At 38.3% G+C, this 16,304-nt stretch overlaps 2 protein-coding genes and 1 pseudogene across 2 annotated transcripts; all 3 read left to right on the forward strand.

Annotated features, from left to right (window-relative positions):
* Window positions 1-2,788: 2,788 nt before the first annotated feature.
* On the forward strand, window positions 2,789-11,574 carry LOC119796565 (annotated as a pseudogene).
* On the forward strand, window positions 8,214-8,997 carry LOC119796561 (histone H2A). Its single transcript, XM_038305167.1, has one exon. It carries the CDS (start codon window positions 8,262-8,264, stop codon window positions 8,646-8,648), a length of 387 nt encoding a protein of 128 aa, XP_038161095.1. The 5' UTR covers window positions 8,214-8,261; the 3' UTR covers window positions 8,649-8,997.
* Window positions 11,575-15,017: 3,443 nt separating the features above from the next.
* Window positions 15,018-15,778, forward strand: LOC119796564 (histone H1-like). Its single transcript, XM_038305171.1, has one exon. It carries the CDS (start codon window positions 15,053-15,055, stop codon window positions 15,659-15,661), a length of 609 nt encoding a protein of 202 aa, XP_038161099.1. The 5' UTR covers window positions 15,018-15,052; the 3' UTR covers window positions 15,662-15,778.
* The last annotated feature ends 526 nt before the right edge of the window (window positions 15,779-16,304 follow it).

Below are 16,304 nucleotides of genomic sequence, written 5' to 3' on the forward strand. Positions count from 1 at the left end.
CAGTAACAGAAAGCAGTGCTTATCAACTGCTCCAGCTTTATCAAAATATTACACATGGTCCTTAGATCAAGGACACCACTCTCATTTATTTACAAACCTTTGCCATTTGATACTGAAGAGGACTTTTTATTCTGACATAAAAACTTGTCCTAAATAGATACACTACTTTGGAAAATAATAGTTCTGAAACACAACAGGCAGGTAATATTATGCCCCATTCACACTACCCTTCTGAAATCGATCCATCAGTTAATCGTGCCGAGCTTGGTTCCTTACGAACATTTACACATCAACGGTTCCTCGCCTCCTACTGGGGGTCCATGATACTACAGCTCTCATGGCAGGAATTATGCAAACAAAAATGGCGGGCCCATAACATTCAGGAACTTATATGCCTGGATATCGTCCTACGCCCAGATTTCAATGAGAGCCTCGGTCTCAGCATAATCCCAGGTCGCACCACGCTCTTTTGATACCATTTATTGTTTATAGGCTGAGAAGAAGTTCATGTTGGGAACAGTTGAAGAGATCTGTGAATTACAACACAGGACATGGCGGAAAACCCGCTTAAAGTCAGCTGACTCTAAATGGAAGTGGATGCGATCTGTTCATGCGCTCTTTGTTATCAGAGAACCAAGGCCAAACTAGACCGCACCGAGCCATACTGTTGAACTAGTACTAGATTGCATTCTATTTACTCTCAACTAGGTTACCATGCTCAGACTGTTTTAAAAGGGTAGTGTAAATGGGGCTAAAAGTTGTAATAGACTCACACATCATCAACGATAATTACTCTGCCTATTCCCCGTGAGAAGGTGACGTTTTTAAAGTCACCTTTAAACAAACACTCGTATGTCTCATACAAAAAAAAATGCCTCTTCATGACAAGGATATTACATTAAAATAGAAGAAAAAAGAAAAAACCTGCTCTGAAGAAGCTCGATTTTTCTCAACTTCATAGAATCATGGAATAAACAGTAAACTGTCCCCCATATGATGTAGCATTAATGGATCTAAAGTAGAAAATATAAAAAATAGAAATAGAACTTCATTGATCTCACAATGGAGAAATTCTCTGCATTTAACCCATCCCCTTGGGGAGCGGTGGGCTGCCACTGTGCGGCGCCCGGGGAGCAGTGTGGGGTTTAGAGTCTTGCTCAGAGGCACAAGCGCAATGCTCTAACCACTAGGCCAACACTCCCCCGTAATCACAATCAGAACTCACAGACAAAATATCATCACTGAAGAGGGAAAAAAGGGAGTTTTCCTTTCCACTGTCACTACAAGCATGCTTGGTGTGAAAGAATGCCTTCGAGTCAATGAGTTGATGCACTCAGCTTATTTTCCTCAGACATAAAACTGAACCAATTTGGAGCTGTAGGAAAAAACTGAATTGAATTGAATGGACCTGAGGTCACAGATTAGCGGACCGCGGTCTGGATCTGGACCCACTTTCTGGCTAATATATATATGTTTTTTAAGTCAACTTGTGACATTGATGCATAAAAACCTAATTTTTTTTCAGTGTTAAATTCTGTTTTAAGTAACAGATTATAATTAAAAATGTCTCCGGACCTTTACTGATTTTTGATTTTCTTTATTCAGACCCTGCTGATTTTTAACTGGTTACCCCTGGAATAGTGTAAGCCCTAAACCTAAAATTTTCTTGTCATTACGATATCTTTTTTTAAAACATAATTTAACATTGGTCAACTGTGGATATGTGCCCCAGGTTTTCAAGAGTCAAGTATGGAGGAGGAGGAGAGTACATTAAAAAAAGAAAAACAACAATTTTAATCTAACATTTATATCACATAATCAGAAATCCTGTTTGAAAATACTTTTCTAATTTTAGATTTGTAATTGAATTATTAAAGAGCAATTATAAATTGTATTTATTGAGTACTGCAAATGGAAATCAGAAAATGCACAATTAGAAAGCGCTTTTTTAAGGTTTCTAAATTAACTATTTAGATGTTAAATTAAAATGGATATTTTTCTTTTTCAGTGTCTCTCCTGCACCTACATTGTCAAAAGCAGTTGTTAAAGGTTTTTTCAGGGGCCCCACCATCTTATTTTCACTGAAATTAGTGAAATGTTCTCATGGGAGCACTAGATGGTGGTAGTGATGTCTGCTATCAGGCCAACAGGTCAGAGCTGGAAAAAATGATGAAACAGAAACAATGTGTATAATTGACAAAATGGTGGAAACAGAGAGAGAGAGAGAGCAGTTGGGCTCATGAGTTAATAAACTTCTTTAACAATGAAACAATTATTAACCTCACAAGAAAAAAGTATCCTGGAAAGGATGTACAACTTTGTCTCATGTTTTAGAAGGAAATTTCAGCTTCAGATGACCTAGTTAAATACTCAGAATTTTAAATTTTTTTGTTTTGCAATTTCCTTAACACCCCTGGTACGGTTTATTTTGAAATACATCTTTTTGAGTGCTTGCAGCTACACACTATTGTTCTACCTCATGGAGCATGATGGTGAAGATTCTCAGCCATCCAGGTCATAATCAAGCCAAAAAAAATAAAAATAAAAACCCAACCCACTTAATAACCAACATGGATAGTTTTATTTATTTATTTATTTATTTATTTATTTATTTATTTATTTATTTATTTATTTATTTATTTATTTATTTATTTATTCTCAAGCTGATAAATCATTTCATTCGTAACAATGTTTTGACTCCGCCCATGCCGGTGGTGGTCTTCTCTCAGGTCCGCAACTCATACATAAATAGGGACCTTTTCCGCTGTCTTTTCACATCTTTGAGCTGTAAAGTTGAGCTGACAACATGAGCGGACGCGGAAAGGGAGGAAAAGGACTCGGCAAAGGAGGCGCTAAGCGTCATCGCAAAGTTCTCCGTGATAACATCCAGGGCATTACCAAACCCGCTATCCGCCGTTTGGCCCGCCGTGGTGGAGTCAAGCGCATCTCCGGTCTTATCTACGAGGAGACCCGCGGTGTCCTGAAGGTTTTCCTGGAGAACGTCATCCGTGATGCCGTCACCTACACCGAGCACGCCAAGAGGAAGACTGTGACCGCCATGGATGTGGTCTATGCTCTCAAGAGGCAGGGCCGCACTCTCTACGGCTTTGGAGGATAAATCTATTGACTGATCTGGAAAAACAACGGCTCTTTTAAGAGCCACCCACATCTCTAAGAGCTGATCCTGAAATACTTGTAACGTTGGGAAATGCTTTAGAATGGGCTGTTCCAGTTTTTCTGCTGGAATTCAAAATTGAGCAGAATCAAAAATTTACCGTTAAGCACCAATCAAATGTTTACCCATTATCTACCACTGTCATTGATAACTGCTGCACGAATGGAAATTTATTATATTTAGAATTTATTTACTATGCTGTGCTTGAGTACGTGTCTTTGTTGTGCATCATTCAATAGGTGGAAAAAATTGAGACTTGTTCAATTGTCTGTGGAGGCGACAACCTATCAATGTTTCGTCCTATGTGCTTGAAAAGTTGGTTAAAAACACTGGAAAATACCAATACAGGTGAAGTAAAACAAATGTGCAACTGACTTGCCTCTAAACATAAAAACTAGTTGGAAATGCATGACTTGCAGTAGAGCTTTTTTTTACTTCACTGTTTTTATTTTTATGCCTTTTCTCTATTTTAATTAAACTGCACATTGCATTTCTCCAAATGACCTTGAAAGTCGGTACAGTCTGTTCTATTTTAGTTATTTTCTTCTAACGGTTTGTTTTCACTTGTGAGGTAACATTTGCTGATTATCAATTGATGAATTACAGATCCAATCAAATAAAACACTGAGTACATATGTTTTTATTTCAACCTAATAAAAAAGCAGATTTGATTTTCAAACACTGATCAAACATAATTTCAGTGAATTAATGTAATTTGTTTACTTATATTTGCCATTAGGATACATGTACCTGCTTTACACAGTAGCTACATGCCCTGAATTTGAATACAAAGAACAAAGTACTGTGAATGATTTATTTTTCATTTAACTAGGTACTTTTTAAAATCTTATTACTCATTTGAAGTACCTCACCGCCCCCACACAGATGTTCCGGCCGCCAAAAGATTTATATTGCGCCTTTATTTAAAATTCAAAATCCAACCAATAGCTGAGATGGAAACATGTTCCCACCCATCAAAATGTGAGCCAATCAGAGCTTACTTTGAGCCGCTGTTCCCTTTATAAAGCCCACGTCCCCACGGCGGTCCACGTATTTCTTTAGCTTGATAGAAATAGCAAAGAAGCGATGGCCAGAACCAAACAGACCGCCCGTAAATCCACCGGAGGAAAGGCTCCCAGGAAGCAGCTGGCTACCAAAGCTGCCCGTAAGAGCGCCCCGGCTACCGGTGGAGTGAAGAAGCCCCACCGTTACAGGCCCGGTACCGTGGCTCTCCGAGAGATCCGCCGTTACCAGAAGTCCACTGAGCTGCTCATCCGCAAGCTGCCCTTCCAGCGTCTGGTCAGAGAGATCGCTCAGGATTTCAAGACCGACCTGCGCTTCCAGAGCTCCGCCGTCATGGCTCTGCAGGAGGCCAGCGAGGCTTACCTGGTTGGTCTGTTCGAGGACACCAACCTGTGCGCCATCCACGCCAAGAGGGTCACCATCATGCCCAAAGACATCCAGCTGGCCCGCCGCATCCGTGGAGAGAGAGCATAAGTCAAGCTCATCCAACAAAACCCAACGGCTCTTTTAAGAGCCACACACATATTTTTAAGAGCAGATATTCCAATTCTTTCAATTCTTAATACTTGTATTATATAATTAATAACGAGGCTTCATGTAAAACTGAACACTGACGACACATTGAATTATTATTGTGGGTTGATTATGTAAGGTGTTTTTTTTATGGAAAAATATTCAAAAATTTGTACTTTTTTGTGCCATGCAGAGTGAAAGTTATGCGTTGGCTAATTTTGTTTTCAGCAAATGAATTTTTTTATTTTTTTAGAAACATTTCTAGTTGTTGCCCAACTCAAACATGGAAGGTTTGAAAGGCTGGATTTCTCTGGGGTAAAATTTATACATTTCAAGTTTTGTTTAAACCCTTCTTCAGACTATTATGTCTTGGGATGTCTATGCAATTCAAACTTAGTGAATTTCAGGTTTTTAGAAAAAAAAAAAAACTTTAAGGCCTTTAGCTCCACAGCCTCAGATGCTAGGGTGCAATTGAAGAAACAATTTTTATGCGCACAACATGTGAAGGAATGATTAATATTGTGCACAGAAGGTTATGGAATGTGTGTTAGAGATAAAATAACTTCATATGAAGAATCAAACTTGTTTAAATGTTTTAGATCTAGTCAAGATCTAAAGTCAGGTTTGACCTTTCTGAACAGAGCTTCCTGCTTCATCTGCTCCAAAAAAGGCCAAATTTGACTCCAGAAATGAGACTACCTGAAACCAGGTGTGAGTAATCAAACCACAGGCAGGTATTCCTGTAGTGTTTTATGGCAGTTTGCAAACTAATAGTAGTGCATTACCGCCACCAACAGATATGGAGTGAAACAAGACTCAATTTCAGAACTATTTAATTAAACCCAACATAATGAGTAACAAATACTTAAAATTATCCTCATAATTTCAAATTTATCTTTGTTATCGTCACTCTATCAGTTTCTAGTGGTCCCATTCTTTTTTTCTACCATACTTCAAACGTTTCCCAGTTTAAATCTCTCACTGCAAGATACATATCTGCGGCTTTCACTATCATTTTGATATTTTGTTTATTTTTTTTTTTTTCCTTTGTCATCTGAGCAGTACAATTGTTCACTTCTACAATGAAAAATACTAAATCCTTATTTTTAACAATCAATGAATCTTCTGTAATTTTGGGACCAAGGCTTTGAACTTGTCATTTGCACCACTGTTGATTTGGGTCTTTTTTATTTGAATGAGGTTCTTTTTGCAGCTTCAGCATAAGTTGTAAGCTCTAATTTAACTTTTCTGATCTCTTGCGATTTTTTGTTCACTTCACAGCCACAATATGCAGCAGTATAGAAGAGAATAAAAAAATCCCTTTATTGTCCTTTAATGGGGAAATTGTGTTGTGTGTTCTTAACAGGTACAGCTCATTTTTACTTCTTTACTGCATTTTCCATATCCATCAAACCTTCCACATTGTTGTTTTCCTTTACATATACCTGCTTTATGACCAAGTTTTTGGCATTTAAAATATCTCAGAGGTTGAGGATTGTAGATTTTCACTTTGTAGCTCATCCATAAAAACCTTATTTAGTAAATGCTCCTCTTCGAATTTGACTGACACTAAGCTATCCTAACTCCTTTCCCCTCAATATTGTTAATGCATATAGCTTTGCCTTGTTGAACGCAGTGTGTGCAGTTGATTAACAATTAAATTCAGTTTATTTATATGCACCAATTCCTTCTGAAAAACTCACACAAAGAGAAGAGACAATTAGGTTTAAATTTATTTGTACAGTTACTTTGTCTTTTGTGCTCAGACCTCGGCAGGAGACATAGCACTTAATTTTGATAGACAAGCATGAACAGGAGCAAAGAATAGGGCTTTTTTCCCCCAGGCCTGTGGAGTGGAGATGGATGAAGTTGGTCAGTCTGTAGACTGCTGGTTAGCGAGACGGTATGCTGAGCTTTATGGAGAGATCCACTGGACTGAGTAAGCTGACACTGGAGCTTCACTCAGGGACCTGGAAGATGAAAGTCCTGTTGAATAACACAGGCTGAGAGAACCTGTCCATCATGAGCATGAGGCGACAGTGGAGAGGAAAAACTCCCCGCTGGGAAGAAACCTCTGGCAAAACTAGGCTCAACATGGCGGTCTTCCACCAGATCTGTTAAGATGAGACGGGGAACGCAGTAAGTGTCCAGGAGGAACGACACACTAAGTTTTAGTAGATGCTGGAGGTGGGTTGAAACGGTGTCATCTGAATGAAATCACACAGTGCAACCACAGCCGGCGCACAAGAGCACACAAGTGGATTGGAGGCCTTTTAAGAAGAACTTTGGATGCTGATTGGTTTTCGTGGAGGTGTGTTTGAAAGCTGATTGACTGTGTTGCAGGTGGATGTAAGAGAGCAATCAGTTTCTTCAGTTGAACTTTTGCCTAGGCTCCATTTCACAACATGGCATCTTAAGGAACTTTACAATTTTATCAGCTCAAGCAGTCAAATTGATTCAGTTTTCTATATAAGAAAAACCAGTTGATTACATTAACTCATCGACTCATCGAAGGCAGTCCCTCTCACCAAGCCAGTGTCACAGCGAAAAAGGAACAGACCAGATGGAATTACTATGAGCAAAAGCAGAGAGAGCATAGTATTATTTTTTTTGATTGAACTAAGAAATTCTGCAGAGTAGGTGAATAGAGATAGAATAAAGCAAAAAGAAGAAAAAGTGGTCCCTATGTCTTCCAGAAGTCTAAGCCTATAGCAGCATAGCTATAGAGATAGCTCAGGATAACCTGTCTCCACTATAAAATATTTTTTGTGCACTTCTGACTTCTCCTACAAATTTGTTTATTGATTTTGTTAACTGACCAGATTCCCATCTGCAAAAGAGTCTCACTGATTAACTAGTTTGAAATATTACTTTATAATCCTTTAGTTTTTCTAGATTGTTCACCACTTATTGTTCTGTGCTGGACTACCCTTCAACTGGTCTCTGCTTTTTCCGCTTGTTCTATTTTTTTGACCATTCCAATCTTCTTTGTTTTCACTATTTCGTCCTCTATTCCACAAGAATCGCTTCCTGTTTCCACACTACTTACAACCCAGGACATTTCTCCACAAGCAACTTAGACACAGGCAGGTCTACATCTTTCTTTGTGACCAATCACAGATTTGAAGATTTAGAAAACAATAGAACCACTAAATTCTATTAAAACCGGAAATAAACATTTCTCTTAACCGAAAACACTACAATTTAGAGGGACTAATAGCTAGAGTTTAGAGTCATAACAATTAATTGATATTTTGTTGTGGCATAACAAAAATGTAGTATATCACTGCAAAGTAATTAACTGCTATTTAAATCTACAATGAAACAACTGTTAACTTCTGGTGTGGGCTTTTATTTTGTAAATCCTAGCCAATGCAAAGCGGAAGTATCCTCCCACGGACGTAAACTTGACACAGACCATTTTGATTGGGCGGTTGCGTTTCTGTTCAGACCTGGCCAATCACTGAACAGACAGGATCTATAAAGGATTTACGCAGGCTGATTCGTCACTTCTTTCATTTTTCGGAAAGAGTTAGCTGTATCACTAAACATGTCTGGACGTGGAAAGACCGGAGGCAAAGCCAGGGCTAAGGCCAAGACCCGCTCCTCTCGTGCTGGGCTGCAGTTCCCAGTCGGCCGTGTTCACAGGCTGTTGAGGAAGGGCAACTACGCTGAGCGCGTGGGCGCTGGAGCTCCCGTCTATCTGGCTGCAGTGCTGGAATACCTGACTGCTGAGATCCTGGAGTTGGCTGGAAACGCTGCTCGTGATAACAAGAAGACCAGGATCATCCCCCGCCATCTGCAGCTGGCTGTCCGCAACGACGAGGAGCTCAACAAACTGCTTGGCGGAGTTACCATCGCTCAGGGCGGTGTTCTTCCTAACATCCAGGCTGTGTTGCTGCCCAAGAAAACCGAGAAGGCTACCAAGACCAAGTAAAGCTGCTCCCCTGAACCAATAAACCAAACGGCTCTTTTAAGAGCCACCCACACCATCTAAAGAGAAAAATTCCTTTAATATTTGACTGCTGAACGTGGTCCAATTGTCCCTAATGGGTTAAATACAAATGATTTCACTTTTCTGATCTGATCTACTGTATTTTCTAATTGTGTTCTGCCTCTCCAGAATTAGATATATATGTATAAAAGTGTGTATATGTGTGTGTTTAGAGCCGGCAGGCAATGTTCAACATCTCTTCAGATGGAAGGCTTGTTATGCAGCAGCTTCTGGTGTCAGGAACCGTTTTAAAACGTGTCTAAATAGTGAATTATTAAAAATCTGAAAATGGTCTGTTTAAAAGAGTCAAATCCTCAACTCCTAATTGATCTAGTTTAAGGTTGGGAACTGTGAGTTCTTAGTTTAATAAAAGCTGCTTTGAGTTTAACCAGCTCTGACAACGGGCCAACAGGAAGTGACAATTTAACGCCACAGAAACTTGAGATTTTTGTGTATGACTTAAAAAACAAGTATTTAAAATGGCGAGCAACAGCATTACAGCTGCAAAGGACAGGAAGAGGACACCTCTCTCTTGTTTCAAATGTAGATCACTAAAGTGATCTAGAAATTCACATTCCTAGTTGGAACTAATATATTTACATCATTGCAGCACAAGCTGAATTTCAGAATGTAGAGGAGCAAAAATGGAGGGGCATATACACTATACTCAGTGCATCCATGTATATTTATAACAGCTGAAGTCTTTTATTCAACAGTATTATTATACAGTGTTATTGCACAGGGTATTTGAACTGTATATGAACAGGGTATTAAATAGTAATTGCACATTAGATGTTGCACAAATTATTGCTCTTATAGTGCCACATTTTAAAGTCTGATGAGGTGAATGACCTGCGGTAGCACTATTTATTATAAGCAGGGTGTAAGAGCCTTTCACTAAAGGAGCTGTTCAGCTCCTCTGCAGTCTGGTGAAGAGGGTGGAAGGTGTTGTCCATGATGGATGTAAGCTTGGACAGCATCCTCCTCTCAGCCACTTCCTCCACTGAGTCCAGAGTGCACCCCATGACAGAAACAACCCTTCTCACCAGTTTGTCCGGTCTCTTTCTGTCCAGCTCTAAGCTGCCAGGGGCCCAGCAGATGACAGAGGAGGGCTGATGACCCTACAGTCATAGAAGGTATTAAGTATGGCCCATTTGACATTTATCAGATAGACTGAGTGGTTTATATCAGAAATACCTTTCTCTAAAGTCAAAATGACCAGTATTTCTGCCTTTAATATTGGAGCAAAAGCAGAAACAAACCTACAGTTTGAAATGTAATGCAGGACTTAACATGTTGATCTGAACCTACAGACATAAAGACTAAAGTAAAGCGCTTTCATAGAGCAGGGAGGATCTCTTTCCATTAAATAAATCCTTGAAAAATGGAGGCAATGTAAAAAACCATTTTTATTTTCTCTCTCACAGCAATAATTGACCTCTGGACTAACTTACATGCAATCATAGTAGCATATATGCATTGTATTAATATGTTTTTCTAACAATATTTAACTTTCCTTTTTATTTTGAATTTACTGTTTTATTGTCATTGTTCTTCTTCTTGCATTGTTTTATGGCGGTTGGCAAACTACTTAAAAGTGCATTACTGCCACCAACTAACAAGCAGTTAAACAAGGAAACAGGAAACTCACCCCCAGAAAAAATAAAATAAATAAAAATAAATCAAGTACGATTTTTCTGAACTGTTTAATTTAACCCAACATAATAAATAATCAAATTCGTCTTGATAATTTCTAATTTATCTTTATGTTGCTGTCACTCTACCAGTTTCTTTTCACAATTATTATGATTTTTTTGGTTTTATTTGTCATCTGAGCACTACAATTGATCACTTATACCAGGAAAAGTACAAAATATTTCGATTTAACAATCAATGAATCTTCTGCAAATGTGTTTATTTTTTTGTTATCTGAACCACAGTCCAATCTGCAAAGAGTCTCCCTGATTAACTAGTTTGAATATTACTTTGTGATCGTTTTTTTGTGTGGAATGTATGGGTTGTTCATCACTTCTGTGCTGGACTCCTCCTCAGTTGGACTCGGTGCTTTTCCGCTTTTTCACATTTTTTTAGTCTACTTTATTGTTATTCTTCGTATTCTTCTTCTTTTGAATTATTTCCCTCCTCTATCCCACAATAATCGCTTCCTGTTTCCTCGCTTCATTTCTCCACAAGCGAATTAGAAACACGCGTCCTCATTGACATTATTTCTGGTGTTACTGACATTAACCGGAAATGGCTCCTATCCTCGGTATGTTCTGACAAGCGGAAGTTGAAAATTGACATCAAACAGCTTTCACTTACGTCCGCCATACTTGTATAAATCCTTGCGCTCTTGCATCCAATTGTTACTGTTGGAGTTAAAGCTGCATACGAATCATCATGAGTGGACGTGGAAAGGGAGGAAAAGGACTGGGTAAAGGAGGCGCTAAGCGTCATCGCAAAGTCCTCCGTGATAACATCCAGGGCATTACCAAACCCGCTATCCGCCGTTTGGCCCGCCGTGGTGGAGTCAAGCGCATCTCCGGTCTTATCTACGAGGAGACCCGCGGTGTCCTGAAGGTTTTCCTGGAGAACGTCATCCGTGATGCCGTCACCTACACCGAGCACGCCAAGAGGAAGACTGTGACCGCCATGGATGTGGTCTATGCTCTTAAGAGGCAGGGCCGCACTCTCTACGGCTTTGGAGGATAAATCTATTGACTGATCTGGAAAAACAACGGCTCTTTTAAGAGCCACCCACATCTCCTACGAGCTGGCTTCTTAACTTAACAGTATATTACCCGTTTCAAAATCAAGTAGTGCAATATTTAATTTCTGTTAAGTCTCTTATTAAACTAAAATAACATGATTACACGTTTGATTAATGGAATGCATATTGCCAAACTAAAGGTCATGTTTATGGCTACGTTCACACTGCAGATCCTAATTCTCAATTAAGATTTTTTTTTCTTTTTGCGTTGCCGTTCCGATTTCTAAATATATGCGAGTTTGTGCATTCCTACAACCCAAGTGTCCCGCATGCGCAGTAGAGGACGCAATGACGTCACAGGCCAGCTTGCTTTACGGAAATAAACATGGAAGGTAGCGCTGGAGAACATCTAGCGAACATAATCGACCATAAAAAAAAAATATATATATATTTTCAAGATAATTAAACATAAATACTACTCTGCTTTATCGCCCCCATTGTTTTTTCCCACTCCTGCGTAGCAAGAAACAGATGGGTGACAACTGTCGCAGGACTGTCAACCCTCACCCATTGGGTGTGAGACTCGCATCTCGTCCTCACGCGCTCACACTCCATATCCGCAATGTTTCTCTAAAAAACACAGACATTAAAACTTAACTCCATTCCACTTATTTATATATGAAAATATCATGCTGATAAAAAATCCAATAAGTTAATCATTAACGCTTTACACCCAAGATGTAACACCCTAACATGAAGTAAAGCTACTGCTTCACTCAAACTTTTTCACCGTCAGATCACAGCTGATCAACAGAAAAGCCAACGATTTACTCAAAAAGCTGTATCTATTGAGTAAAATGAAAATAAACATTTCATATAAAATGTGACGGTGATAGATGCATTTTATTATTTAAAACACTGGTTGGTTTAGAGAATATATCTATAGTGCACACAAACACACAATCGATTCATGCACGAGCGTGGGGCCAATTTTCATTCAGACCCAGGGGCGGATTTTGAAAATTTGGGGCCCTAGGCAAAGACAGGCAGGGGGCCATCTGAATTGAGAAGACCACAAATAAAACAGACCCCTGATACAGATACAAAAAATTTTAATAGAACAGACATACGTTATTTTTTCTAAGTTTTGTCCCTCTCTTATTGTCCTGTTTCTTGTTGTTTTCTTCTCTCTTTTGTACTCAGATGACTTTTCATGCTGTCTCAAAAGGAACAACAGATTTTATTTGAAAGCACAGAAAAATCCAAAAGCACATGTTTACATGGAATTTGACTGAAGTTGAAAGAAGCAGTCCTGTCAAGGACTGTGAAATCTAGCCACAATCTAGCACACTTTTCAAAGGTTCACATTGTGTGACCACTTTTGCTATAACCTTTTGCTGCTGCCTAAACACCACAATTTCCCCATTGTGGGACAATAATGGGATATTCTATTCTGTTCTATTTTATTCTACTCTAAATGTAGCTGCTGTCTTTGGTGGTGCTGTCTAATTTTTGTCATTTCAGCATTAAAGCACAAGAGGGAGACAGAGAGCTAAAACCACAGCTATACAACACCCACATTTTTTTTTATCATTTCCTTTAAATATATATGCTCTTCATCTTTATATATGTATAATAGTTTCAGCATTTCTCACATTTTTATCCATTAAAAGAACAAAATATTTAACAACAAGCTTCATTAAAAAAATTTAAGCTAAAATGTAAAAAAATATATACTACATATATGAGTAAATAAAAATAGATAAACAATGGAAAATATCTAGAAAAGTCTAGGAAATTTGTTTTTTCATCAGCATTGTATCCAAAACTCTATCATAAAATAATAAAATATTTATTAAAGTATGTCCTGATATTAGCGAAAAATCTGTATCAGAAAGAAAATAAATATTACAGACAAGTAACCAAAAGTAACATTAACAAATAAGCATCCTGACTGTGTACATAGCTCCGAACCACTGCCTAACATCAGTACATGAGTGCAGAACTATCTAATACAAAGAGTGAATTTCATGTCTAAATATTAATACTCTATCAAGGATACACATAATTTATTGATTAGTGAATAAAATAGGTCTGATTTAAAAAAAAATAAAATAAAAAGTAGAATGTGTTTCTCACAGAATGGGATAATATTACCAAAAATAAAATGTGACATAAGAAGCCCTAATATCTGTGTTAAATATACTATAAACAAAATAATTGTAAATGACAAACCTCCTTATATCTAATTACCTCTTATCTTTTAATATTTATCTTTTTTCATTTACTTTTTTTGAAAGTAGAAATGCAAAAATCTATATATTTTTGCACATTTCTCTTTTATTGATAACCATTATATAAATCCTTTTAACAAACCATGAACTAACATTCTATACAAAGCACAAATTTACCTTTACTATATTTTCCCAACCACCACAGACAAGATATGTTTGCTTATCTAGACATGAAACATATTATTTGTTGTAACAGCAGTAATAATGAATAAATCAAAAACAAAACTCATCAAAATAGTAATGATGAGCCTATTGATTATAATTAATGTACTTTTTAAAAGCAAATGTTCCGTAATGCCTTGCTCCTCTTCCTTGACAATTTAAGACATATTTATATATTTTTAATTACATAACTTTTTATTATGAAAATATATTAGTCTAAAATCTTGTTGGCAAAATTATGTTCTAGGGCTGTAATTTAATTTGAAGTTGCTGATTGATTTATCTGTAACCATTTTTCATTGCCCACAGGTCAGAAGGAACATGGAGCTTAATTAATTTGTCCTTCTTGTATTTCGTTAGGTACACTTGTAACACATTCATTGGTATGTAATAAATCCTAAATGTTTTATTAGCTCATTGTAATGAAAATAGGATTTGTGTAAAAATGTATTTAGGCCCTTGGGTTTATTTAAAGGAGACAAAAAGAATTTAGTTCCTGATTCATTGAGATTACAGACAAGAAGGGTCTAATTAATGAATAAATGTCAAATCTTCTTCCCTTTTTGAGTAAACTACAACACCAGCATGTACTTTGTGTGTCTGAGTGTGTTAAGTAGGCTATTTGATTAAAAAAGTGTTAATTTCCAACCCTTTTATCCAACAGAGAATCCTGACCAATTGACAGTCTCTGTGTGTTTACTGCTGGGAGAATCTTCCTGATTTCTAAGTGAAATAATGTCACCAACGAAACCATTTCATTTGTATTCTTTTCATTACTTTGTTTTTTAGCGAGGGTCTCGTCTTAATGTTATGTGAACAATTGTTTTAGATGTTTTAAAGGAAGAAATGTGGAGAAAACCCGCCTCTTGATGCTGCGAAACAAGGAGCTTCAGACACTTTTGAGCGTTCCTGGGTTAAAAAGAGAAAGTCCTGGAAACCAAATGGGACCTCAGTGTAGAGATTAGACAATTTCCTTTCCGTTAAAATAAGTTATATGATATAAAATTTTAACTTAGCGAAGATTTAGAGCTTTAAAGCCGGGAAGAAAACACAATTGCGGAGCGATTTGAGGCGGGAGCAGAGCAGCAGGCTGAGTTGTTTCTTCAGGGTTCTCATCCATATTATAAATCCCGCCTCCTGCTCTGAGCTGGAGACGTTCAGAGGAACATTAAGAGAGAAACATGGCAGAAGAAGCTCCAGCAGCTGCACCGGCTAAAGCCCCGGCAAAAGCCCCGAGGAAGAAGTCCGCTCCTAAGGCCAAGAAGGATGGACCCAGCCTGTCCAAGCTGATCGTGGCCGCCGTGGCGGAGTCCAAGGAGCGCAAAGGAGTGTCTGTGGCAGCGCTGAAGAAGGTCCTGGCTACTAAAGGGGTGGATGTAGCTAAAGCCAACAAGCGCATCAATACGGCCGTCAGCAAGCTGGTGGCCTCAGGCACCCTGGCTCAGACCAAAGGAACCGGCGCCTCCGGTTCATTCAAGCTCGCCAAGGAGTCCGCTAAACCAGCCAAGGTGGTGAAGAAGAAGGCTCCCGCAAAAGCCAAGAAGCCCGCCGCCAAGAAGGCCAGCACCCCGAAAAAAGCCACCGCTGCTAAGAAGGCGACAGCAGCCAAGAAGTCTCCGAAGAAGGCAGCAGCGGCCAAGAAAAGCGTGAAAAAGGTGGTGAAGAAGAGCCCCAAAAAGGCCGCCCCTGCTGCCAAGAAGCCAAAGGCTGCTAAGAAGCCTGCAGCTAAGAAGCCTGCAGCCAAGAAACCTGCTGCTAAAAAGGCCCCAGCTAAGAAGGCCAAGAAGTAGACTGCTGCTTCAACCAGCACTCAGTGCAACAAAGGCTCTTTTCAGAGCCACCACAGCTTCATCTTAAGATCCGATTCCCTAGAAGCACAAAATGAAAATAATTCAATAAAGTCATCACACTTAGTAGTGAATAGTGGCTGATAGAAGTAATGATTAAAATCAGTTTATCTGCTCCATGGGGACAGCTTCGTACATGTGATTGACAGATTCACCCTCAAATAACCAGATAAAGGAATAAATAGCAGTAAAAAAAAAAAAAATCAGTAAATGAATTGAAGAATTAAAGCACTAGATTTTATTGAATATTGCTATTATGAATGCAGATAAAAATCTAAATAATTACATGTGTACGCTCCATTGTGATTGGCAAGAATGTAAAGTTTAATGTTTAAAAACGTATTATTTATTTCTTCTTTTACCTTAGTTTTTAGTTTAATTTTTCAAGGTAGAAAGGAGATTGATTCGATTTAGGGAAAAGATAATTGTAATCCATATTTATTTCAAACTCCAACCTGCATAGTGAGCTATTCCAAAACAAATAAGATGTGACACATGAATAAATGTTGTGTTGGGGTTTCTTGAAAGTATTTCCGTTTAACTCTAACTATACATAAAGTAACATTTTTTGCATATTGTTTGATAT

The sequence above is a fragment of the Cyprinodon tularosa genome, unplaced genomic scaffold, assembly GCF_016077235.1.
Source record: "Cyprinodon tularosa strain WSP-4 unplaced genomic scaffold, ASM1607723v1 ctg552, whole genome shotgun sequence".
Lineage (NCBI taxonomy): Eukaryota > Metazoa > Chordata > Actinopteri > Cyprinodontiformes > Cyprinodontidae > Cyprinodon > Cyprinodon tularosa.